The sequence below is a fragment of the Excalfactoria chinensis genome, chromosome 2 (genome assembly GCF_039878825.1).
Source record: "Excalfactoria chinensis isolate bCotChi1 chromosome 2, bCotChi1.hap2, whole genome shotgun sequence".
NCBI lineage: Eukaryota > Metazoa > Chordata > Aves > Galliformes > Phasianidae > Excalfactoria > Excalfactoria chinensis.
In genome coordinates, this window is record NC_092826.1 from 80,723,769 (window position 1) to 80,750,768 (window position 27,000).

The following is a 27,000-nucleotide window of genomic DNA, read 5'->3' on the forward strand; positions in this document are numbered from 1 at the left end:
AAGAAACTCATGAGATTGTGCTTCACTAGAAAGTTGTTAAAAACATGGTAATAAAGGCTTCCTTTAAGGCAGAAGTACGTACATTGATCTAACACATCTGCCAGTACAACACTTAGCTTCCATTGTGGATTTTTCACCCTTGCACGTTTTCAGATTGAACAAGACCAAAAGGTTCTCGACAGGCAGTGAAGTACCAGGAGCTATGCACTGATTTCAAAGTTCATTACTGTTTTGCTTTTTTTTAAAATGAAAACAAACCTACTCCATATGATGGATAAAATCAGCACTTTGACAGATTAGTCAAATTAGCCTGTAGTCCGTCATACTCATTCCATGAGTTTCTGTGCACACACAGGATGGAAGAATTCAGTCCTTGGTTTGCTGCTGTCATTGTACCGTGACAGTACCTGCAGTATACATTCTTTGGCTTTCAATTGTCAAACACAGAGCATCTTATGCACCAAAGAATAGATCTGTATCGTAATCCAAGGCAACAGGGAGTGCATGGGCCTAACATTCAAGCTTAGAAATACTTACTTACACCTGGAAAAAAGGTTAAGGCTCAAGAAGAGTGAGGAACTATTTTAGACTAACGTCCATCAGCAGAGTGGAAAAATTACTTACATTGTACTACTTGTTCTCCAAGTGCTCTGACTAAGGAGCAGGTCAACACAAAGTCTGGATTCAGGTCAAGGTAGGAAATGCATGTAATCAGCTCTGAGGTCTAACTGATCATTTAAGATTAACAAAATAGCTATAATAGAGCCAGTTCACATTGACTCTATATAAGTAGAGCATAGTTACTCCGCTGGAGCTAAAAAGCAGCAGTGTACAACAAAAAACATCCACCTGACACATACACTATGGCATCAGTAATATTCAGGCACATGTTACAGTACCATTGCTTTCATTATGGCTAGAGCTCCCATGCTGAGAGGATTAACAGGAAACAACCAGCTCACGATGGCCTGGTATCTTCCAAATGTGTGTTTTCAGCCTCCCTTGACTTTCCATTTCTTAACCAGCAGCCATATTAAGACAAACAGGTTGGAAGTACCGTTGTAGAGGCAGTAGTTATTTAACACAGCTGCAGCTTTTGGCTTTCTAGCAATAGTGTGCAGTTTCGAAGGATTACTTTTTTTAAACCAAATCTAACCTGAAGACAAAAATATTCTGTTGGTGGCCTTAATTTGGTTTCCTTAATGTATTTTAGTCTCAATGGAAACCATTTACACTTCATTGCGGGAATGCAGAAATGTAGCAATACTACTAATACTGAAAATATTCTCTTTTCGCACAGTAACTACTTGTTAGTTTTCCTTCGCAAGTAGGGTATCTTGTCTTTAACACACACAGAGGGAAGATACCAATGTTCAGTACATTCCACTTGCTAAAAACAAACAAACAAACAAAAAAGCCCCGATTCCCACCCCACCCCCCAACATACTATTTGAAAATTAGCGATGTCTTAAATCCCTCAACTACTGTACAGAGACAGCCAGGGACAGAGCATTGAGACTTTTATTACAATTCATCCCTTGCCTGACGCAAAACAAAGCTATGCAGTGATTCCAGATCTCTCGTTCCGTTGTGTTCGCTGACTTTCTTTCCGCCTCGGAAAAGCAGAAGCGTTGGATATCCGCGTACCTTCAAAAAAGACACACACACAAATGAAGCTTGTTACTGATTTCCAGACTCACCGCTATTTAACCACTCTAAACAAATAAGCCAATTTAATTTAAAAACAAAACAAAAACACACACAAAAAAAGCACCAGAACTTTCACTGCCAACCTGCAATTCCTAAAAATCATTAAGAGGGAAAATGCACAGTACTCTAGGCTCCTCCATCAGCAACTGGAATGTCAGCTTTGTCTTCCATTGTGTGGCCATCACATCCACAGGCCAACCTTTATTTTCTAAGAAGAGAACATTTCAGCAGCTATACCACAAAACTGGTGGTTTCACAGAGGGCTGCTGGTTCTTAAAGAAAAGGGACTCCTTCCTTCATCTTTATCCAGTAGTGAGAATGACCAAGTCTGAGCAAACTATCAGTGTAAGAAACCGTGCTATCAGGTGCATTCCTGGGCTACATTTTTGTTTGTTTTTGCTAATGGAGAACGGGGTTGTGCCGTCACCAGGCACACACAACACAGCAGCCGGCTGGCCTGCATGTTGGAGCTCCTCGATTTGGTACACAACACTATCCCGTTCATCACAGCTCTTTCACACTTACAGAAAATCTGCTGCAGACGTTACGTTCCACAGTGCAGTCTACTTCTGCTATTTTGACATCAGTCAAACCTGGAAATTGCTCTTTGGCGAGGCTCTCCCAAGTCGGAGCCAAGTTCTTACAGTGACCACACCTAGAAACAAAGAGAAAGATTTGTTTAGCAGATACACCTTCCCGTTTATCTCTGTCTTACTGCAATATCTGTTAGTTTAACAAGCTGCCTTTCCTATCCCCTGATGATTTAGGCCTCCAACTCCCTTGCACTGTTATGTCAGTTAAATGAGCTAAGGAAACAGAAGTGAATGATATCCTCTAAGTACAACACTGAGGTAGTTTTGTTCTCTTCTTCTGGAATGGTGTTCTGGTCGTCAGTGCTTCACAGAGTTAAACAAAACCAAATAAAGGTGAGCACAGAGAATTTTTAAATGAAAAACACAATCACATAGATATGAACATGTTTTGAATAAGATACAAAATGTTTGCAGTCCTAATTAAGTTTTTCAAACAATGAATTAATTAATAATAGTTCATCAGGTAGTATATGCCATTTATGTTTAGTCTAAGTGGCCTGAGTTTAATTACCTAAATGAGACTTTAATTTCCCTACTGAATTTCCTCCAGTTCCTAATTGCCTCCTTGAGTAAAGTAGCATCTCCTGGTGCCGGAAATTCAATTTTAATAGACACGTTTCTCAGCACAGATTCTCTCTTTAAGACTCACTGGTAGTTGAATGCGCTTTTCCATTTGGAGTGCGTAAACCTTCTAGGAAGAACTTCACTTTGAAGTTTAATTACTACCACTGTGCTTTCAGGTACAGTCACAATGGAGTGGTGTGACAGTCAACAAGCATCACTTAGCAGAAGGAATATCAGACCCTATTCTGATTCACATTACTTATATTACTTATATCATTAACAATACCAAAAAGCCTATTTCTACTTTATTCCTCTTATGTTCTGGAATAAGGGAATATATTCCTTCTGTAGTAACTTGAGAATGCAGTCTACAGACCACACTGAAGGGCTAGTGTCAAAAGACAAAATGATGCTGTAAAATGGCAGGAATTATAGTAAAGTATTACTGTTGTTGATAATTTGAACAGGGCTTGGCCAAGCTAATAACTTGAATTTCTTATTGCCTTCAAGAAGAACTCCCAAAGTGCTTTAGACTGTAAGGTTGTGCTCATTCTTTTATAACCAGCTGCACCTTAATTGGGTAATTATAACAGCCCTTTAATTGCCCTGAAGCTAGATCAGGGCATTCACAAAAACAATTAAAGATGTCTCTGCTAATGTTCACTTAATACAAGCCTGCATATGTTTAAACCACCCTGTTAATTTACGACAGTATAAAAGCATTTTTGACTATGCACAAAACCTATTAGAAACAGGATGACTTTTATACTTATTATGCAAGTTAGCATGAATATTTATCCAAAACTAACTGAAGGACAGAACTAGCAAGCAATATAATAGCGTTTGCTGAGCCCAGCCTATTAATTCACTTGGAAGGGAAAAGGGTCATTTATAGCCAGCACACTGTAACTGTATATATAAGCATGACTTTGAGAGCTAAAACTGGATATCAGCTACATAAATATAAGCCACCTAAATGGTGGCTTTCTAAACTTTACATCCAGGGAGAGAATACTGATTTAAGAACATGATTCTTTCCAGCAACACCCCATCAGGTTATCACGAGAAGCTGGTTGAATTGCCACGCTATTAAGAAAATGTAAAAGATAAATCCTCAGTTGTTTTTAGTTATCTCTGATTTTTCCAGAAGATCCTCAGATGGTCAATTCTTACACCTGCCAACAAGCTCTGGGTTCCAACTAGAATCTTTCTGCTTTGTGCACAGGTGTCAACTGAATGCCAGATTTAATGATGAGTTCTGCTGGGGGCATAGCAGAACAGGCACAGGATCAATTTCAGTCTTCCACAGTGCACAGAAAGGATACAAGAAGTGAAGAGAGAATAGTAAGCAGAGTAAACATGAAGGTGTGTGGAGTGGGGGTTGCTTCTTAACACAGTGGTGTCAGATACATTCCTACATCCAAAAGCAGATCTAGACATAAAACAGGCAGCAAATCATTCTGCAGTAGAAAGGATGACAACACTGGAAAAGACTGCATCATTTAGACTACACAGAAATGAAACTTTCCCTAGTGCTTCTTTCTTTACAATCAGAAACACAGTCACGCCTACTGGCAAAGTTAAGAGGCAATATTTTGATACTCCTGAGTATGCCTTGAAATAGGTTGCATTTGCCTGCATTGCTTTGCAATAGTTATGATCTAACGCCACAAATAAAAGATCCTTCTATATCCCTCATGGGACAGCAGGTCAAAAATCAGAGATGCATTATCTTTCACACAGTGAAATTCAACTTCATTTTCTTCTGTTCTCCCACACTAGGTTTCTTCTTCATCCAGGTAATGGATGAGAAAGATAGCAAACCAATTTCCTGAAATTCCATCAGACATATATATGATGAAGTCCAAAAACCAGAGAGAGAAACTCAATTCTAAGTCTCAGAAAGGAAAAGAATCTGTGTTTCTGTAATACTATGGTCCTATCCCAGCTTGAATGCCAGGCTCTGCTGGTCATGCCAGAAATGGCAAAGGCCAGACAGGAAGGACATCATTACTGTTTTTCCCCGATGCTTTCAATTCAGTATGCACCTACACCATCTGCATCAATAATTTCTACCACAGGTTGCTGTCAGAACATGGAACATTTAAGACCATGTTTTAAGTTGTCACTTGTGCCAATTAATTTTTTAATCAGATATTTGAAGAGTGACAGCCCATTATCTAAAGGTCTACAGTCTGTACTAATGTTCAGGCACTCAAGTAATGTTTCCCAGAGAGGCTGGCTGTGGCACCAATTGCAATGGCCAGCACATCCTCCTTTCTCAACCAGCACTGCTGATAGCCTTCCTTCAGCTTACCCAAATCAAGGCATAGGATCATGGTAAGCCTGTGAAGAAAGATCTGCTCTCCCTGTTACCTGACATTAGCTGGAGGTTAACACAATAAAGCTTCTCTGTAAGGCCTTTCCACAGAGAGGAATCCCAGGAAAGCTAAAAGAGACCTAATTTTTTGCTGCAACAATTACCAACGCACTCATTTTTCAGTTAATTTGCAATTTAGATCCAGTCAACAGTTGCAGTACTAGAGAGGACTCAAAGGCCTACAAGAACTACTGCACAAATTACAAGTGTAACTCTGAAAAGCAGATAAAAGTTCTTACCATGGAGCATAGAATTTAATAAAGGTGATTCCCCTAGCAATGGTTTCATCAAAGTCTTTTTCAGAGAGAGACAGCACTGCAGCCTGCTAAAAAAGAAAAGAAAAAGCAAAGTAAAATCATTTTTGCATGTTTAACACCGGCCAAATGAGCATTTAGCTACCTGAGAGGGAAACTCAATCTGGGAAAGACAGCATTATTGATAGTATGAGCAGGATTAAAAGCAATATACCTCACATTTACCCCTTAGCTGCTTTCCATTCTTACAAAGATCCGTATCTGAAGAAATAAAACATCCCCTTTTCCAGGGGACTTTACCGATACACACAAATGTATAGGTAATGGAACAAAATCACCTTCATTTCAATATACCATCATACAAGCATTTCAAGAACAATGCTGAGAGCAGTTGACATAAAGCCTGTGATGGCCAATGGAGAGCTTGTTCCATGAGGCATTTATGGCATACCAGTGACGTCTTGACAGCTGGTCTCCCTCTGTTATATATCCCCGTGTTGTAGACACAGAGAAAGCTGTTACCAGAAACACGTATCTGCCTGCCAGGAGAACATCACCACACTACGCTCACATGGATGCCATGAAGAATTTTTCCTCCTGATAACATCAGGAGCAACGGCACAGGAGAGAAGGAAGGACTGTAAACTGCTTAAAGACAGCCTCACACATTGTATGAGAGCACAGAACCATAACTAACTGGATTTCTGTGTGACACCTTTACAGATGGGAGGCATTCAAAATAAATAAATGAGTGAATCTCATGCCTATAAAGGTTTCAAATTCAAACGAAAGCAAAACAAACACAAGAGCGCAGCTGCCATGATTATCAATTTTGCAGTGAAAGTTTTATGAAGAGAAGCCAAAAAGAGACTTGAATGCAGACAATGACAGCATCTGTTGGTTACTCTGCCTCAACACATCTGGATCATTTTTGAGCACTTTGGGTAAAGTGTGGCAGCACTGAAGTCTCACAGATGTAAAAGTTCAACTTTTGTGAAAAGACTGACATGTAGTATGTCTGTATAAGATAAGAACCCACACAGGGTTGGAACACAACATTGGAAGACAGATTTGGAGTCTGACTCGTGGCTTTTGCTGCCTGTGTTACCAGCTGTGGTTGCTAATCACAGTCAGTGCTTCCTGGCTACATGGGCTAGAATCCTGTAGACTCATGAGAAGAAAACCAGAACCAATGTGTCTGAAGATGAGCAACCAAGAAATGGTGGCAATACTGAATTGAGATGTAAAGAAGCAAAGAAAAAGTTTAGTTCTACACTGTATCCGCTATTATTTAGCTAAAAGACTTATCTCCCCACAGTCTTGTCTCTTTTGCATGTGCAGTGATGCAGTCATGGTGTAAGTGGGAATTTGCATCACATGTAGTGTATGTTATTTCTCTAAAAATAGAGTGAAGACCAATTACTTTCTGCATTGTACTAACACCAGCTTGTTAATGGCTTCCAAATATGAAGTCAATTAAAAATCAACTGTTGAGGAAGATGAAAATTGCATCTCTTAACATCATTATTTGGAAGCCACCTTATGCACGATGAGCAACCCAAACGGAAGAAGTCAAAGAGGAAGGGTAATATTCTCCTGTGAGAAGCTGCATTTACATTAATAATAAAAACATTTTTAATGATGTAAGTACAATCTACATCACAAAGGAATGTAAATCACCATCCCTTACTTTTTGGGCAGCATTATGTTTTCCATGTTTGATAGCACAGAACGCTTAAAAATTCTCCCTAATTATTCTACCATGCCAATTTTATGTTCAGCTGCAAGAAAAATGGCAGATGAAATGCAGAAGTGATGAAATAAGACAGAAAATGACATGACGTGAAGCACAGCTACGTAAAGATGATGAAGTTATTCCTGACAGTCCTTGGCAATATTCATCACCCCTACAGCTGCTACAGCCAGGATTAAAATAAGCCTCAAAACCCAAGGAGTCTGACAGCCACAGCACACACTGCACAGCCCACACTGCCCTAACACATTTAAATCAATCTTTGTCGTCTTTGCTTGTTTGTTGTTTCTGCAGATAGTCTGTAAGAATGGAAATTTGGCTTATTTTTAGTGGCTCAGCACTGCATGCCATCTCGTTAGGTTCTAGTTAGAATCTTGCAAGTGACATTCATCTTCCTAGCAACCAAGTATGCTGTCACACATACGGAGGTGCCAGCGGCTCAGCACACCAAAAAAGACCACACTTATGACACTGTCTAAATCACTTATTGCAGCCATTAAAATAAAAGGAGGTAGCTATTCATTACATTTTCTAATTCATCAGGTTAGTAAAAGTATCTGTAAGATTTATGGTCGGGATTCCTCTCACTAATTGCTGAAAAGAAAATTAAGAAAATACTTGGCCCAGCTTACATCTAGAAACTGTGGGTCTAACAGAGGGAGAAACACATAGAAAACTTGGACAGGCTGCTGAAACTCTGTTGATACAGTTGCAGAGTGCAGGAGCACCTACCTCAGCCTTGATGGGTTCTGCGGGCGGCTGTGGGGCTTCTGTGGGTTTCCTTGCTGATGGTTCTTTTCCAGAGCTCTGTAGTTGGGAATCCACATACTCCTTCAAGGAATCAAAGTCCCTCTTCCCTTTGTACTGGTCACCCTACAATTACCAAATAGATTGTGTGAGTATGCGTAAATAGTTAATCTAGCACAGGTGTAGACTGCTCCAAAAGTAATGCCTCCTACTTATTTTCATGGAAATGACAACAGCTACGAACAGCACAATAATACTAGCAGAATAATACCATTTGATACAGCAAATTCTCAGCTACAAAACAACTACTACTAACTCTGCATTTTTACCAGCGATGAACAAGAGCCTGCATGCTGCGCTCATTAAAATCTGCACCAGCAGTGGTTGTCCACTGGCACTGCTGCCACTGCTGAAATGCCCAACCCACCAGCTCACTGTGCTACCTTCCTGTTTGTATCCATTATAGCAGGACAGGTTCAGTCCACTCCTCACAGGGCTCCTGCTACCTCTAACCAACATGGGTGTTGTGATGCCAGTCAGTTATGACAGAATGGGTGATGGAATTATGGACAACAATGCTGGATGGCTGAACCAGCCCCTCTTCTCCCAAGTTACTGAAGAGCACAATAGTGGCTAGAAGGACTTCCAGGAATCTCTGTGTTTCATTATTGGAAAGTTGCTGTTTTTGTGGGTTGTTTTTTTTAAACTTTTAAATATATTGTATCAGCCCACAAACAAACATGTGATTATGATGGCAGAAAGTCACCAGGGAATACCAGCACTGCCAGCAGAGACAGGCTCAGTTTAATGTTGAGAGAAATACATTGTTCAGACCAATAGCTAAGATTCATCTTAACCAAATACAACAGCAGTGATCTGAGTTCTTTCACTGCACCCTTTATTCACAGCAACTTAAACTTCAATAATTATGAAGGATCCAAAGGAAAAAAAGGTCTGGCTTTTGAGAAAAAACACAGCTAACTTTTCAACACGGAGCCATTACGCTTTTGGCAAGTTATCTTGCCCTTTGTAGCTATATTAAAAACAAAAATAAACCAGTTGGAAAATCACTCTGGAGCAACAGCAGGACATTTCCTGTTCTTCAAACTAAATCCACGAACAGAGCAAATTCTTACTCACTGAAAATGCTTCTAACCTTGGATGTGCCATTTTGTCCAATTCAGGCTCTCTTTTGGTTACATACGATAAGCAACACTACAAGTCATAGTATGTTTGCTGCTGTTCGTGTATGCAGCATTCAAATATGCAGTATATACATATTTTCCTTTCCTTAAACTTCAGAACATGGCACCCTTTGATACATATTGTGAAAACTGCACATATTTTTTATTATTTCTATTTCATTTAGTGTTCTATAGGAGGCAGAGTATTAAGATAAAGAGAATTCTCTCTCATAGTAGCACACTTCAATGCTTTCAGATTTATGAACACCGCTCAGTTGTTTGCAGACAACACAGAGCAAAAGGTTCTTTTACCTGCGGATCAAGTATATCTCTTATAGTACTGGTTGGTTTGAACCTGCAACATCTTTTGTGCCACAAGAGAACTTTCATATATGACCACTTGATCTTTTTTCCCAGGATCCAAGTGTAGTCCATGTATTACTCAGGAAAAAAAACAGTCTGATCTTTTGCTGAGCTTCCAGACTCACCTTTTCACCATTCCTAAACCAGAGGAGTGTGGGATAGCCTCGAACTTGATTTTCAGAGCAGACCTCATAATGCTGGGTACAGTCGACCTACGTTTTGAACAAGAAATTACAAACCATTCAGTGCATAAAACAAACACACAATAAGCATTATAGCCTCCCTTACGTTCAGAAATCCCATAAAAATACACGAACAGTCAATACACAGCTTGGCAAAAGCCAGTGCCAAGTATTTTCTTGAGAAAGGTTATTTCTGCCTTCTAAATAGTGTTTTGGTTGTGTCACTGGGAGGCTGTGTGTGGTTTTGCTTTTATTTCAAGAGGGACAAAGGAAGGAGAGATGGATAAAAAGGAGAAGAAACAGTAGCAAAAAGCAATGGGAACGTAAGTATTCTTGTTAAAACAATTACTTGAAATACCAACATGCAAGAGCTTTTTAAAAATGGATAGGCCAATAAATCTTCACCTAAATGTACGACCACTCTCTAAAATCAGAAGACATGTCAGTAGCTAGCAAGTCAACTTGACTCCAAAGGAAATTCCAAGCGCACAGAACCATTCAGTTCTAACTTGTCATAAAGCAATCTATAAAGTTACCTGCTCATAGGCTTTTCTGCAGCAAAGCAAACAGATAACTTAAGCACTTAAGTCTTTGCTCTACACTCAGATTTTGAATTTTACATTAGAAATACTCTGACCCAGATCACTGAAGATCAGTTCTAAACATTAAACGCAACCATGCCAACGGACAGCATCGCTGCTAAGACACTGTTTCCCCAGGTTACACAAAGGTCATGGCTGAGCCTTCTTAGAAACAGCCGTGTTTCCTGTTTAACTACAGACCTACAGTCTTAGCCAACACATTTCAAACAGTTCCATAACGTATACAGTTAAACAAAATTGACTAGGCATCGAGACAAACCTTAGTGGCTTTATGACAGAGCAAACAGGGACAACTGTGAACACAACAGACAATTGAGTACGACTTCTGAAAATTTTTGGTCTATATTTCTCTGGATAACAGAATGGTAACTTCAAGAAGATAGTTAAGCTAAGCAATGATTTTATCAGGCATTCTGAGTTCTTGAAAGTAAATCAGGATTTACAAATTTGGTGCAAAGGGTATCAAAGCAACGTGAGTTTCTGATGCTTTATTCTCAGAGGGGAGTGTATTTTATATCAGCCTAGTCTCAAAAGTAGATACATGTCTTCACTAGAGTTTAACCATGCTGACATGCTCACTGCATCTACGGCATATCTGAATTTGCAACTACCAAAGCATTTCATAGGGAAATAAAAAGAAGTCAAAATCATCACCCCTAGTAACGGTTGAAAATACTATGAGAGCAGAGACGTGAGACTGCTGGTTTCTTGTCCCTGTGCAGGACTGACAGCTCTGCTAAGCATTATGCAGTCCTTCAGACCAGTGAACCTATCTGAAAGCTTAAGGATACGGAAATTGAGCCCTGTCAGCATTCCACTACTGACAAATACAGGGAGATTCACGTCATTAGCAACCTGAACTTAGGTATGGGTCAGCAAATAAAGCCAGTAACTAGAATTGCCAGACCACCTCCATACCTCTGCACAGAAGTCATTCCATGTACAAATATCAAGCTCCCATGGTAAATACACCACAGAATCTGGTTATCATCCCTAAGGGAAATAGTAAAGCAGGACAAGATATCAGTTTCTAGGGTGGGAGACCCTCTGAAAACTTTAGAAAATTCAATGGGGATAAACAGGAAAAATTTCAAAAGTATTTGGATTTATTCCCAAACTTCTCTGAAACACGGGGAGGAGTATTCAATGTTTCTAATAAGTTCTTGCTTAAAATGAGGGAGCCCTGTTAACTGTAACTCAACAACCATCTCTCCCAACATAAAGTAAAATACTGAATGCACGAGAAGAAAATAACCACCATAAAATTAAAATAGGAACTACGAATCCAAAGGGATTTAAGAGCTGTTATTTGCAAATCACAGAATGAACAGCACGACGGTTGACTGAAACATCTGTACACACAAAATATCTTCAAGTTAAGAATAGAGTAAGTCACCTACCTTGCCAATCTTTACAGTTTCCGAATGTTCAAAGGCTAGAGCCAGCTGTTCCCAAGTTGGGGCCAAAGCCTTGCAGTGACCACACCAAGGGGCAAAGAATTTGATGAAGTGATTACCTTTGAAGTCAAAGAAAAGGAAAAAGATTTAACTCTTTTGGAATTAATTTGGCTGCCACTAAAGGCTAAGTACTAATCTCTGTCTGCAAATTTATCATGGTATTTCCTAGGTTAAAGATAGGAAACACTATGAATAAAAAGCCAGGGCAGAATATTTCAGCAATTAGGTTTTCAAAACTACATGCAGTCCCTCAGTGTTGCCAGTTTCCCCGAAGATCCAAACAGCTTTACAACCTCAAGCCAACAAATGAGGTATTAGAACTGTGGCACTTTGAACCTAACAGTTTTCTAGAATATCTAATTCTAGAAGTCAATCACAGCAGTGATTGTGGGAAAGCTTTTTCTAACAGAATTCCAATCCTTTGAGGATGTGGGGATTAGAATTTCTAGACCTTCTAGTTTGGGGGTTTGTTCACAGAAGGTCAGATGAGAGATTCTACAAAATCGCTAGGAAATGTAAGCTGCAAAAGTACTTCAGTCTTAACTTGCCTATTTTGCATCAGGAACACCTTCAAAAATGATTGACTAGCTGTGCTTTGATCAAGTAAAGGCCATACTAAAATTTCTCATGAATTTATTAGGAACATACAGTCAGAAGTAGTTATTCTGTATCTTTTACCCTGTGACACACTCTCCTCTGACTCAAAGGAAATAAATGAATCTTTTTGCCATAGAGCACAAAAAAGGTAGACAGAGACTATCTTTAAGAACCAAAGTCAACCTTCCAAGTGGAACTCCTAAGCCTTCAGCTAAATTTAAGCACTGTTGAAGTCAAGAGAGGACAGCAGCTTTACAGATGGTCATAAAGCTGCTGGACTCTCAGATATCAGCATGAGAATACTTCCTCCAACGGCATATGAAAGCCAATGGTTACATCTTAAAACACTCACACATGCGCTACGCTTAACTGACAGAATCTGCTCAGACTCTCACACTATTTAATGCTTAGTGTTTCCCTGATGGCTGAATGGAGAATCTATTGTAATTCCCATGTAATTCTTTGTTAAGGCACACATACAGGGAAATTTTATATTTGCTGCAGAAAATCCTCCTTTACACTTAATGTGTTTCTACTTAATTCACTGGTTTATTTAGGAAGCTTTAGTGTCTGTTTCATTCGTGTTATTACATGGGCACAGACAGGTAATTTAATCTGGCTTTAACTCTACTGTCTTCTGGTTAGAGTGCTGTTCTTAAGCTTTTTATTGGCATGCAAAATGTATGTAATTAAACTACAGCATTTTTACACAGCATGTAGATTCATCCTCTCTACTGAGGCATGATTGGAAAATTAAGTGGGAAGGAGGTACAGTAAGAACTAACATTTCTGTTTCACACTTCCCACTAGGTAAGCTTGTAAACAAGTATCTCATGCACGTGAAAGAGGTTACCTTCTGCTATGTGCGTCTTGAAATTGTCTGCTGAGAGTTCATACATTCCCTGCTTAGGTTCGGGGGCTTTTGGTGGTTCCACAGCAGATTCTGGATCCTATTCAAGAGAAAAATTAATATTGAAAGTTAATTTTATTGCGTGTAAACGCACTATATTTGGTTCCTGTCCCACACCATACTATGATGACGCCTGAAAGTTTACATTCCTAAAGCTATCTCCCAACTTAGCTTGATACTTGAAAGCAAAACATGAAAAAGACTACCATGCAGACAAAAACTGTCACAATTACTGGAAACGCAGCTTTTCGTTGATGCTGTAGTACTGCCACAGTGCACAGTATGACATTCATAACATTACCATATATTAATACCCTTAGATCACATATCTCGCTGTCTTCATGTCTGCCACCAAACCAGTATCGGTGGTATTTTGGCTATTTAAAAATATGTAATGAAAAAGCCATTTTTGGCTGCCATAGTGCAAGAAAGAGGAACCTGGTGGTCCTGTGAAGGCAGCAACAGCAAAAGAGCAATTATTATACCAGTAATCAGCAGCAAACACACTGGCATTTAGCAAAAGCAAAAGGTTCCCTCAAGATATCACGTGAGATCGGGAAAGAATAATTTAAGAACCACAAAGTACATTTCATGAGTTAGTTAAGCATTTAATGTAAACTTATGAAAAATATCACTGTTTGTGTATAATCATTTTCTAATTGAGCTCGGCATGTAGTTTTATCTTGATTAGCAACAGCAATTAAGAATTTAGTTTTAGGCAAGGCTTGTCTAATATATGTAAGTGCTAAATGCAACTGTTTTCCTAGAGATGATATTAGGTTAACTTACTGAACCAATTATTTTAATCCCTTTCTGTAAACTACAACACTGTCAACTAATAGTCAAGCTGAAGATAGCATCCCACATTGTTAAGTGGAAATTATGCCCAACATAAATGCAATTTATCCTGTATTATAGATAAATCATTTTTCTTACTCCAGAGACATTATAGCCTAAAGGTGTTAAATGAACTGACATAAAGAATTCAATCTTAAGAGTATCAAAATGTTAAACATTAAAAACTGCACCATGTAATTCCCGTAGTTTTAAATATAGGAACAAGAGGTAGCTCATAGGATATCAGATTTAATTATTATCCTGACTTATGTGGAAGCTTCTTTACACCATTATTCTCACCTGACTTTTAATCTCAGGAGCAGATTTCCTGCCAGAGAGTGAAACACCTAACCTATAGATAGATCAGCAAGTCTGCAGAAGGAAATATTTCCTTTTCCTATTCCCTTTTCACTTACAGATGGTTCTCCATTTAGTTTTTCCAACATCCAGTTTTCCAGCGCCTGGAAGTCTCTAGGGCCTTGGTATTTCAGAGGTTCTTCTCCTGGCTTAAGCAGCTTTAAACTAAAGGATTCAAATGTAGAAAAGAGTGAGGTAAAAATTTACACATGTGAAACATTCCAAGGAAGTTAAGACACTTTAGTAATTTACAGCAATACCGCTTAGGCTGCAGCAACAGCTCTCTGGATTATTCCCCATTATTCATTTCAATATCATGCATCTCCCTCAGCTTGAAGGGTAACATCTAGAGCTTAGAACACCTGTTTCATTCCCGCATCATTTTTTACAGGGGATTTAAAGAACAGCCAGTTTTTCCTTTTTTAGATGTTTTTCCTTTCTCTTCTCATTCCACAAGTTGGAAAAAAATGAATATATGAAAATGCTGAAAAGCAACACAATACAAGTGATATTATGTATCCCAAGATGGTAATAGATAACCACTTGATTCTTCCTTACTCGGAGTCTCTGCCATTCTTTCTACTTTAAAAGGAACAGTGCCACAACATAAACTATACAAATTTACAAACACAACCAGCGTTTGCTTCTGGGGATACTAAAATAAAGTTGTAAAATTCATTGTTTCTTGGTATTTCTAGTGGAACTAAGCCACACATTGCCCTTAAGGACAATTCCTATTTCAACGAGGACTTTGCTATTTATAACTCTCAGCTTCTAATCAGTGGCACTCATCTGCGTCAAAGCAAGTGTAGCCACGGGTGTATGTCAAGTTCAGTCTGTCAATGAGGTCAGCAGTAACACTAGACAAAGCAAGCCCAGCAAATGAAACTGAAAAACACGAGCTGTGCTGGAGAACAGGGCACTATGAGAGAAAAGAGGACAATTCTGGATTTTATTTAAATAGTCATCTCCAAGACGTAAAACAGTTTCTTCGGAAGAAAGAAGAGTAAGAGTAGCACATATCACATCATAGTTGGCAAGACAGTAAAAAGGATTACATGGAATATAAGAGATTCACGGGGCTACAGAGAAAACTACCAAACCATAAAGCTTAGGAGCTAGCTTCAACAAGTTGGCAGAATATCGTGGAAAACTAAAACAGAAAGACACAGGACCAGTTCTCCTTCTATACTTACGTAGGGTATCCTCGGACGCCAAACTCAGAGCACAGAGGAGTGTCTGTAGTACAATCCACTTTAACAACATAGACCTGTGGGTTTTCCATGTTGTTGTATTTATCTCCCAGATCATTCCAAGTTGGCTGGAGACGCTGGCAATGTCCACACCTGCAAGAGAACGAAGAAAATATTTCCTTATGGTTGCTCTCTTTAGAAGGGAATGAATTTTTGGACAGAATAATCAGAGATGTTGATACATTTAAAAATAGTTAAGTTGGAACACTTCCACACTCAAACACTGCTATGGTAAGTAACAGTGAATGGTATCATGTATCGTGTGACAACACTGCAAATGCCTTGTAAAAACTGTCAAGAGAAAACCTATTGAGCACCCTCTGAACCTAGTGATGCCATTTTCCAGCTGCCTAGAATTAAAATCCCACGAGGCTGACCAGCTTTGTATGCTCTCCAACGTTTCAAAATACCGTGTATTTTAAGCAGCAGGAAAGAAGTCTTTCCAGAAGGATTTCCATTTCTCCTTAATGGCTGCTTTGCCAATCCCTCAGTACATCTAGAAACATGTAGCTGGATTAACCAAAAACTTCTCAACCAGTAGGAAAGCTGTTTTTGCCCTCAACGTGACCTCGAAGGTCCACTTTTTAACAATTAAAACAGCATTAGGACGTCAGAGGAAACTGTTTCTTATTCCCTTCAGATCTCCCATTTAAAACAATCTCACTCACAATTGGCTTTGAGCCCACTCATAGAAAATCCGCACAGATTCACACCTTTCCAGCTTCTCTGATATCGTTAAGACACAAAAAGCCCCACACCATCTTTCAATCCTGCTAAGATTCTGTTGGAGTTGGTCACACTGGGTAGCATATATTCCCACCACGCAGAGGAATATAACCTCATTCTGAATTATAACGGTGAAGGAATACAATGAGCTATTAAAAAACTGAAATACTCCTTAAATATTTCACTTCAGACTGAACACTCTCAACTCTTCGCGGAGCTCCAAGAGGAAGACTTGGGATTCTCAGTGAATACCGACTGATGGTCAATAACTGAGCGTGGAAATCTATGAAAGGAAATATCAAGCAATTCACATTCACACTTTTTTAAGCTGCCCCATTCATATTTAACACCACGATCTCTGCTCTACACAGTTCACCATTCCCTTCCTTCTTTAGATTATATGAGCTGAAATTGAAAAGAAAGCAGGAAAAAGGCTCACATCTGAATCAGAAACAAACTAGTCAGTCATTCCTGGTTTTCATAACAATTCAGTTTATATTTAAAGAAGAAAAAGGCCAGACAGTCCCTGAAATAATTCCTTCTAGAACGCCTAAGATGTAACTAGAAACTATATAAAACCTGAGAACTCAAAACCAAAGCCTGCATAACATCACGCATCTCTCTTATTCCTATGCACCTACATCATTATCACTCCCCATTTTGTATCAGAGGGACTGAAAGAGAAGAGCAGCCAGCAGCAGGGATGGTAGAGCCCTGGCAAACAACAAGCAGTTCTGCCTTTCCTTCCCTACACAATCTCTGTTTACAAAGATAAGTCGATATGCAAAAGAGATGCTATAGAAAATATTCAGATTGCTGAGAACAAAACAAAACAAAAATCCTTCTTGTACACTACTAATATCAGGACATAAGGAGAAAACTTTTTCTTTGTAAGAGTCTGCAGATAGGTTGCTCATTTTAACTCCAAGCAACGTGGGCCCCAAGTGCTTATGCCTGGAGATTATTTTGCTGTGGCAGTATCTATGGAATACCATACATGCTGCTTTAACTCACACTGATAGATCAACACTCTTCTTACAGTATCAGTGTCACTCCCCTGGAAGACCTGATGGTGGACTTCCTAGGCTAGGAGTAGCTAGTAAGGAACAAAGATGTTTTTCGACATCACCAGTACATCCAGTGTTCTGCACTTAGCTAGGGTAACTCCACAGCAAGACATGATGCAAATCATCACCTACCTTAAAAACACTCATATGTCCTAGGTTAGGTAGGTATAATAGTGTAAGTATCTTAGGACCAGCCCCCTCTAGACAAAATGTCCAGCCAAGATCAATTCAATTCAAGAGATTTCAATACAACCACAACAAACTCTGTCAACCCAGCATGCTAATGCTTCAGCTGGGTAGACTTCCAGAATATGCTGAAAGATTACAGTGGTCAACGTAAAGCAATGAAACTACTCATCTGAGTCCATCCAGCTAAGGAATCAGGGACACTTCCTTTTCTTTTGAGGCACACAACTGGCTAGGCCAAAATTTTAAGCTATTTAGTGCCACTGAGAAGCCAAACCTGTTCAAGAGTAGATACCAAGGAGGACAAGCTGATGATCAAAAGTCTTGAACATCTGATGGCAAACAACCTGGAGTGCTTTTGTTTTGCTTACCCCCCCAGAGCAGCCCACAGTATTTGAACCACATCAACATTTGTTTGAAGAACTCTGCAGAAAAGAGGTTGGTCCTGTCTATCCCAACTGCGACAGTTTAGTCTGGGGAAAAGGAGGCTGAAGGGAGACCATATTGCACTCTTCCATTATCTGAAAGGTGCTTACAATGAGCGCAGGGCTGGTCTCTTCTCACTGGTGACAGGACAAGGGGAAATGGCTTCAAGTCGCACCAGGGTAAGTTTAGGTTGGAAGTTTAGGTTGTTAACAGGAAAAACTTCTCTACAGAACTTAAAACCTGGATCTGTTGCTGCCTGTCAGGAGCCATAAGTCCATACCAAGGGCCCTGGTGTTGAGACCCAGGAATCTGGATTAGGCACATTAAGGGTGAGAGTCATGTTCAAAGAAGCTGCAGATGATTTGGGAAAGGACACAGCTTCCTCACACTCATGTTGGGCAGAGATCCTCAGCCCTCCCAAGGGCACAGAGTGGTCCAAGTTTTGCAAGGCCAGAGCTCTCTCTGATGCTCAATGAAGATGTGAAGCACATGCTGGACTCTGCAATGGCCTTTTTGACACAGGGTCTCCTACAACTGTGACCCAAGACAAAAGTCATATGACTCCAGAGGTGCCTGTGAAACAGTCAGTTGAAGCTTGAGGAGTTGCAGTTATTACCTCCTGAGTGCTTCTGCTCTGCATAGCAACTTCTTTGACCTTACTCTCACAGGTCCTTCACCAGCAAGTTGGGCTTCCTCTGTTTTGTAACTTCCAGAGAGCAAAGGAAGACATCCGCTCTTTTAAGCTTTTGTATGCCATAAACAAGGTGATGGCAGTAACAACAACAACAAAACAAAGCAATTCTTCATTTTTTAAAGGAAATACTTCTCTAGCTTCGATTTCAAAGAGTATCATGACATATGCGTACCTCAATGGTATCAGGTACCAACAGGTGAGCTTTGGAGTGAAATGTACCTATTGCAAAGACGTTGTTCCATTAACTTTATCTCAACTTAAGAAAACTCAGGGAGAAATAAAACCAACCCTGACAACAAAATGTGCAATAACAATACTGGATAAGTCAGAGATGGGTTAAAAAAAGGGGGGGACAGTGAAGCAGAAAAGAAGAGCAACCACTGGAGAGGCCCAGAGATGAGAACTACTGTCCCACTGACTGCTGTAATGTCCACCAAGTCCTGTTCTCTCGGTTTTGCCAACTATTCTTGTGTCAAACATACCAGTCTAGAACAAGAACCCAGCAGATGTCTTGCAGACACAGTAGCTCCCCAGCTCTGCTAATACTACCTGTGGCCTTGGGAACTATCATTCATACTGCTTGAAGGCTTCCATTTCTATTACTTCTGTAACAAACTTATCCTCACATTCGCAACAGCAAAGAGGACAAAACTTCTTCAAAAAAGTCCCTACAAGACCGGGGACACCTGGACGTGAAAGCCAGCAAACCCTCGATTTTGTTAATACAACAAAAGCCCTCAGCCTGCGTGCAAAGCACAGGGCTGCTCCGCGCCATCCCCAATCTGCCCAGCCCACCCCAGCTGCCTCCCAACAGCGGAGCTCCCATTTTAGGGCCGAAGGTCTCATTTCGGGTGCAGCCGGCTTCACCCCCTCCCCGGCCCGGCCCTCCGCAGCCGCCATTTACCAAGCGTGCCGCCCCTCGCCCCGCGGAAGGCGTACGGAGCGACCCCGCGGCCTCCCCGCCGCGCCGGCCCGGCCGCCTCCCGGCGCCACGTCAACGGGGAAAGAGGCGGGCTGGGAGACGCCGCGCAGGGCCAGGCCGAGCCGAGCCGTGCCGGCCCGCCCGGCGCTCCGATACCCACCACGGGGCGAAGAACATGACGAAGTGCGGAGCGGCGGCGGCGCCGTGCCGCAGCATCTCGGCGCTGTAGAGGTGCCGCGCGTGCGGATCCGCCTCCGGCTCCGCGTCCGGCTCCGGCTCGGCCCGCACCGACCCTCCGCAAAGCACGGGGCCGAGAGCGGCCCAAGCGAGCAGGCGACACCAGGCCGGGCCGGAGCGCAGGGAAGCCATGGCAGCGACGAAGCAGAGAGCGGCGAAAAGCCCCGGGCGGCCGCCGCCTCCCTCCCTGCCCGCCCGCCTGCCTCCCCGCCCGCCGCCAGCCCCCGCCCCCTGTGCCGCCCGCCCTGCAGTTCCACACAGCAGCCCTTCGCTCCGGCTACAGAGCAGTCAAGTGGGAGAGTAGGGGTACGTTTGCAAGGAGCTCACGGGAATCGCAGAGAGGGTTAAAAAAAAAGTGAAGGCTATGTCTAGTTTTATTTCATACGTTCAGATTGCCTTTGAAATGGCATGACCTCTTCCTGACATCTTTATAAGTGAAACGATTGCAAAATACTGGTGCTATATTTACCACCGTGCTTGAAGACAAAAAGCCAGCTGGGCTAGTCCAGCGCGTTAGGTAGTCACCTGTGCCACATTCAGTACAAATCTAGTTTTGTAGCAGTAACTTTTTCTTCAAACACATTTATCTTTCCTTATTTCTGTACTAAGCAAGTTCAGTGACGAATCATTAATACAAAAAGGGGGGGGGGAAATGGAGAAATATAGGTTATCCCCCCCCCCCCCCCCCCCCCCTTTTAGCATATAAAAAAGTACCAACAAAAGCCCTTAAGCAAAAATAGCAATACAGAGAGGGTGAGAATGAGTCATTCTAAGACTTTAAAGAGTGTCCCGATACCAACAGGTGAGCCCTCCAACCCCAGACTGCGCCTTCTCCAGTTATTTTTTCATGCGAGGGTATTTTCATTCTGTTTCGCTATGTAGATCTAGCACGTTTAAGAATAGACTTCTTCCATTACATTAAACATGCCTGCGACCTTAATTAAACAATAGATTACTGAAAAGCCATTTGAAAATCATTTCTTTTAATGAATTCGTAAATCCCCCCTCAGCGTGGTAAGGTGCAGATCACATAAAAAATGACAGAAATGAATTACGGTATTACTTTCAGATGTAGTAGAAATAGAAGTACGGTTCACAGTTCCCAGGGTGAGCAGGAGAGAGCCCAGGTAGGTCACAGCTGAGCTCTCTTTTTAATCAGCAAGAAGTGCTGCTAGGTCAGAACTGCCAATAAGAATGAATCTTCCTTTGCAATTACCTCATTCCTCCCTGTAAAATGCTAATAAAATTAATATTGATAATGTAAATCAGTGTTTCCTGCTTGCTGATTTAGAACTTGATTAAAATCGAATTACTCTACCTGTCCCCTCGCCCCAGCCCTCTGCTCCCTCTGCCTCTGGAGCTAATGAACTTTATTTTCAGCTCTTGTTCTCCTCCTGTTAACTGCACTGGAACCATGGGGGAGAATGGCAGCCGCGGCTTTGTAGTTCTTCATAGGTCCCCCACAGAGGTCTCACCCATCCCAAACCATAATCTTATCCCATCATGCAAGGTAAAGGTGTGCCAGATAGGCATGAAGAAGACTTCAGCCAGTCAACAGCACCCGTTTCCCTCTCCCTTTCTGCCATCTCCATGCTGCATCACCTCTGAAGGCAGCACAAAGTACCACCTCTTTCTTTTCCAGCCCCCACCTCCTGTGCTGTAGGCATTCCCCAAGGATAATCCATCACAGATGGATGTCGCTGACACCTGGGAGCTGCTCTTTGCAGACATGATCCCACCACAGAGCAGCTGAGCTGGCAGGACCTGGGAGAAGAGTCCTGAAGACAAAGAGTTGCAAGTGGCTGCTACCTCTTCTTAGAGAGAGATTAGCAGCAACAGGTTATGCCTGCTGCAATTGCTCCTCAGTGATCAGCAGTTAGCAGTGGCTAATCTTCGGATGTTACTGCTAACTCTGACTCTCATAGCCTCCTATAAGCCCTGCACATGCACCCCAGTCCCAATCTCCTAACCTCTTCTCCATGTGCTTGCCCACACATCTGGAAACACAGCTCACAGAACATCCTGAGTTAGAAGGAGTCCACAGTGTGTGGTCAGAGAGAATGTACATAGCATAGGAGTGGAACCGGGGCCTGCAAAGGAGCTCAGAGGTCACAGGAATTGGTCCTGATAACACCATCCTATGAGCCTGTTTGTAAACTTTCTTAGCTCTGTTTTAAGATGAATGAGAGATTTTTGCCCACGCTACTCTGAAAGTTAATTCCTTGCCTGGGATTATGAACATTTTACAAAGGCAGCCTTTGTTAATTTATTTATTGTTGATTTATACCAGACCATTCCTATGCCAGCATTGGCCTTTAGACAAAATACTCTTTACCTCTCACTGATAATGTCTGGGGGCAAAGATGGCATCCTTTCTCAGCTTTCTTTCTGCTAGACTAAACAAGCCAACATCTCCCACACACTCACAAATGCTGTCCCAGAGATCTTCTGCACAAACCAGACCAGCAAACAAAATATAAACCATCCTTTCTTCCATTCACATACAGCTGAGCAGCAAATGCTTTTCAATACCTGCACATCTATCTTAATCTCCTTATCCCCGATGTTAAATGTATCCCTAAAATGTGATTAGTATCTTATCTAAGAGGTCATCTATCTTGAAGATGTTTCCCCTTCCATTCGTGTCACAGGCAGCTACTTCCATGTTATGGTCATCACATAAAAAGATGATGTTATGTATGCATCCACTTTGTGTGTGGTTTTGGTTTGTTATGATCTATTTTAATGTATTATTTTCTTGTTGGCAATCTAAGCAACCTAGAGCAAGTGACTGGCTTCCTTGCCAGTCCCCCTATTTGCAGGTGGGTGAAAATGACCCTTTAGAAGCAGTTTTGTTGATCTATTTTCTTACACTTCTCCTTCCTCACATCAATTTTCTCCAGTTTCAAGGATGTTGATTCAACCAGGCTTGTTTTCTTAAGATCTTCCTGTTTCTGCAGCATGTTTTACAATAGGAACTGAAGTTGTGTGAGCAGGGAATACTTCTGTTGGGAAATAGTGAGAGAAAACAAGAATCTGCCTGAGACCCACAGGAAAGAGATGCCAGAGGTGTCACCAGGTCCAGTTCATGAGTCATTTGAGCAGGAAAAGCTGAGCCTCAGGCTTTAAGATCTGCATTGGCCTAGCTTAGATTTGTTATTTAGAAAGGTTTCCTTTTTTTTTTCTTTCCTTTTTTTTTTCTTTTTATGGCTGCCTAGGGAGGCTGTGGAGTCTCCTTCTCTGGAGATATTCAAGACCCGCCTGGACGCCTACCTGTGTGACCTGGTGTAGGGAACATGCTTTGGCAGGGGGGTTGGACTCGATGATCTCTGTGTCCCCCCATGATTTACAGCAAACACAAGTTATTTTAATGTGTCCTCGTACCTCAGGTGTATCACTTATCTTGCCACATAAATGTCATTTTTTCAATTACATTCCACTGTTAATTCTATCTATGATCCACACAAGAAAAGAAGAAAGCCAAACTCATCTGTACAACCCCCTAAGAGACTTCCAACGCCCGGAATAGAGCATGTTGTATTTTGACAGCTGTCCTTTGAATCCTAAAGCATAAGCTCTCAGGGGACAGAGCGTTATGTAATTTTAGTGACAGCACAATTGTCATTCAGCTAGAAAGAAGGATATTGTGATCTCAATGGGAAAGGAAAGCGACACTGCCATCTGTAAGCTGATAGCCCTTTTTCTTTGGTAATTTGTACCTCTCGCGAAGGGTTGGGAGTGGAAATTATTACAAGCTGTTGAAGAAAATGACATCATTTTGCCACCCACAAAACACTAGGAGTTTCACAACCCAGTAAATGGCGCAGCAGAAAGGAAAGAGCAATCCAATTGTATGGGAGATCTCTTGCTTCTGGAGGAAATGTGTTCTCATTGTGATGGCCGTCCACCATCTCTGTGGGACTCTGACCACTACGGCCACAGAACCAACTTCAATAGCTCCAGTGGCTGCAGGAAAAGAGGATATAAAATTGCTGGAAACACTACTCTCTGCATGGTCTTTATATTCCTTTGGTTTGGTCAAATGAACCAGATTTTTCTTTGGGGCAATTTACTTTCAATTGTAAGTCACAATGCTACAAAATTAATAAACAGGGAAATTCAGTTATGCAATTAGGAGTTGTTGGGAAGAATAGCATAATATAGATTGAAGATTTCATGGATCATAAAGAAAGAATTTCCTGTCTGTTAATTTTGCAGCTGCTTTAATGCGTTCCCCTTAATGATGGAATACTGGAGGCTATTTTTTTCCATGGTTGAATTCTCTTCCATTACACGGCACACACCCTCTTAAGTAACCTGCAGCTGCTTTTATCTGCCACCACTAATATTAGTCTATTGTGATGCCTGACACATTACAGAGCCCCTGTGATTTTTCAGCATACCCTGAATGAAACCAGACTGAAGGACAAGAAATGGGGGGGACTGTATGCAAGAGCAGAATTTTGGATGCTGGAGATATCCAGAAGGTGAATGAAGTTTTGAAGGAAAAACACGCTTGTGCAGACTGTTACTCATTCGTGGTTTTTGGCCAGTTCCACATGAAATACAGTAAGAAAACTGTTTTTAATTATTTTTTAATCAGCACTTTCTCCCTGATTTGTTTTGTACCCATTTGGTGGCTCAGAACCAGGACCGGCATACTCTAACATCCACCCAAGGAAGAGCTGAGCTGGACTCTGAGGTTGTTCTTTCAAAGCCAGATGCAATTTAGGGGACAAGTAAGGGCAATTTCTTTCCCTTCGTTTTCTTTTCTGAACTGCAGCACCACCTCTCTTCAGAAAAGACGACTCAAAGGCGTGGAGGACTATAATTCTAACTGACAGACTTACCATTTCTTAACATTTGGTTTATGCTTCCAGTGTGTCATGTAATCTAATCTGGAAGTTTTGGAACAGTAATCAACTTTTTTCCCCCCTAACAGCTGATGTCAATTGCAATATTGATGGTTTCACAGAAGTGGAGTGTACAGAGAACCAAGAGTAAAGCAAACAGACAATCTTTCACATGGGAGCAAACCAATTAGGATTTAAACAAGAACACCCTCCTTATGTACCTCACTCACTCAAAACTTGACTCTTCGGCTTCTACAACCTACAGCTTTGCACCTTTGGTGCAAGGAAGTTTTTCTCTCTAGCCGGCTTCTTTCTTTGTTTAGCTCTTTGTCTTACTATATACATCCATTTCTCACTATTTCTCTTCTCTTGCTATGGAAGTTTTACCCTTCAAACCTTCATTCACCATCTGGATATCTCATATTAATTGAGAAGCTACTGTGTAGCTCATCATTTATTTTATGGCTTACAAAATTAATTCCCTAGATACCGTTTCATCATCATAGTATCATAGTATCGTGCGAGGTGGAAGGGACCTTAGAGATCATCGAGTCCAACTCCCAGGTTTCGAGCCCCCTGTGTAGCGAAGCGGCACTTCTACCCCTGCCGCCACAGGGGGATTCAAACCCGGGCCCTCTGGTGCCGCAAGCAGCAGCTTATACCACTGCGCCACTGTGATAAATTAAAAAAATAAAAATAAAAAAGCAGCCACTATAGTTAATACTGGTTGTGTTTTTTTCCACAGCAGGCTAACATTCAACTCCCTTTCTATTTCACAAAGCCATTTTAGACATTCAGATACATAACCTACTGGTCACATTCACCTTCGATTCACAAATGACAAAGGTGTCCAACAGGGTTTTACTTCACATCACTAAAGGAAGAGCACTGCATTGAAAGAAGGAAAGTTTGGAGACAGATAAATTGTTACTAAGAGAGAAAAGAGGAAGAGGAAAGGGAGGAAAAGGTGGAACATGGTGAAATATTTCCCTAAGAACATGAGAGAGGGCGCTCATTGAAAAAGAAGGCAGCAGAAGAGAGAAGAAGCTGGTAATAACAACGATAATAGTGTTATAAAACAAATGAAAATCAAGAAAAGAAGTTTTCAAAGAAGATGAAGCAAGTCAAAACTAGCAGAGGAGCACGTCATCATTCCCCTGGACACTGGAAGTTATCTAGGAAATCTTTAGAAATGGGTATAATTCTAGTTCTGAATAGGGTTTGAAAAGTAGAACAGCTGTAGGTAACAGTGATTAAATATAAATAATTCAGCCATGCAATGATTTAACCAAATTAGCTTTTTTTAATCTCACCATGATAACTCATTTGTTCAAGTCTGGCTTTTTAGAGAAGTGCATCAAAACGCCGAGCATGTTATGCACTGTGTTTAACGTGTCTATTACAACCACCCTTTCATGAAATGAAAAAGGGGCTGTGATGGGATCTTGGGAGGTTGTTGTGGACACCTGGAGATAGTGTAGCTTCAACAGCTTTTCTGTTATTCTCCTTTGGTGTCCAAATGGCACCCAAGCAGAGAGCTTGAAGAGAGCCACTGTGGCTTTGCCCTTCCGTGCTGTTCTCCATTGCATTAGAGGTTTGAATATCAGTTGTTGTAATGACAAATATCAAACTGCTCTTTCTGTAGAGAGTGTTTAGTCTTATCTAGTGAAACATGAGTGCATTTCTAGCATATTTAGTATGCCAGAAAAGTACTAGATACCAATATTTCTGATCTAATGTTTCAGTAAATATGACCGAATCAGTGACTGTAGCTTTAGGCATTCAGCCAGAGCAAAACTAATTTTCCGTGCTGATTTTCATGATGAAAAACTCAGATACCTCACTTTAACAAATCTAAACATGCTGATTCTCTGTGAAGGCTCAGTTCGTGCGATAAAAACCAAACAACCTTTTCCATGACTGCCATCTTGTCGAAACATATTGACTGTATGTGTGCCTACTACTAACAAGTATTAAATATGTCTTCCTTGCTGTGAATTTGAATGCAATTTGATAAAGCTCTGCATCTAAAAAAATTAAAAGTCATATAATTAGGCAGCTCTAACTTAATACATTTAGAATGATTTGCTTTCTATAGGAACTCTAAGACACCAGCTGCAGAAGGGCAGCTACTCCAGAATAGGAT

The 27,000-nt window shown here is 41.1% G+C and overlaps 1 protein-coding gene across 2 annotated transcripts; it reads right to left on the minus strand.

The window, feature by feature from the left end:
- Positions 1 to 61: 61 nt before the first annotated feature.
- TXNDC5 (thioredoxin domain containing 5) lies at positions 62 to 20,196 on the minus strand. Of its 2 annotated transcripts, none has more exons than XM_072329638.1 (10): positions 19,925 to 20,196; positions 15,687 to 15,836; positions 14,550 to 14,655; positions 13,240 to 13,336; positions 11,733 to 11,848; positions 9,674 to 9,760; positions 7,987 to 8,127; positions 5,487 to 5,569; positions 2,236 to 2,365; positions 62 to 1,647 (listed from the first exon to the last, which is right to left on the minus strand). In XM_072329638.1, exons 1-10 carry the CDS (start codon positions 20,131 to 20,133, stop codon positions 1,525 to 1,527), a joined length of 1,242 nt encoding a protein of 413 aa, XP_072185739.1. In that variant the 5' UTR covers positions 20,134 to 20,196; the 3' UTR covers positions 62 to 1,524. The 2 variants fall into 2 exon arrangements, with proteins under 2 accessions (XP_072185739.1, XP_072185738.1); XM_072329637.1 differs by having other exon boundaries at positions 5,487 to 5,572.
- Between the last annotated feature and the right edge of the window lie 6,804 nt (positions 20,197 to 27,000).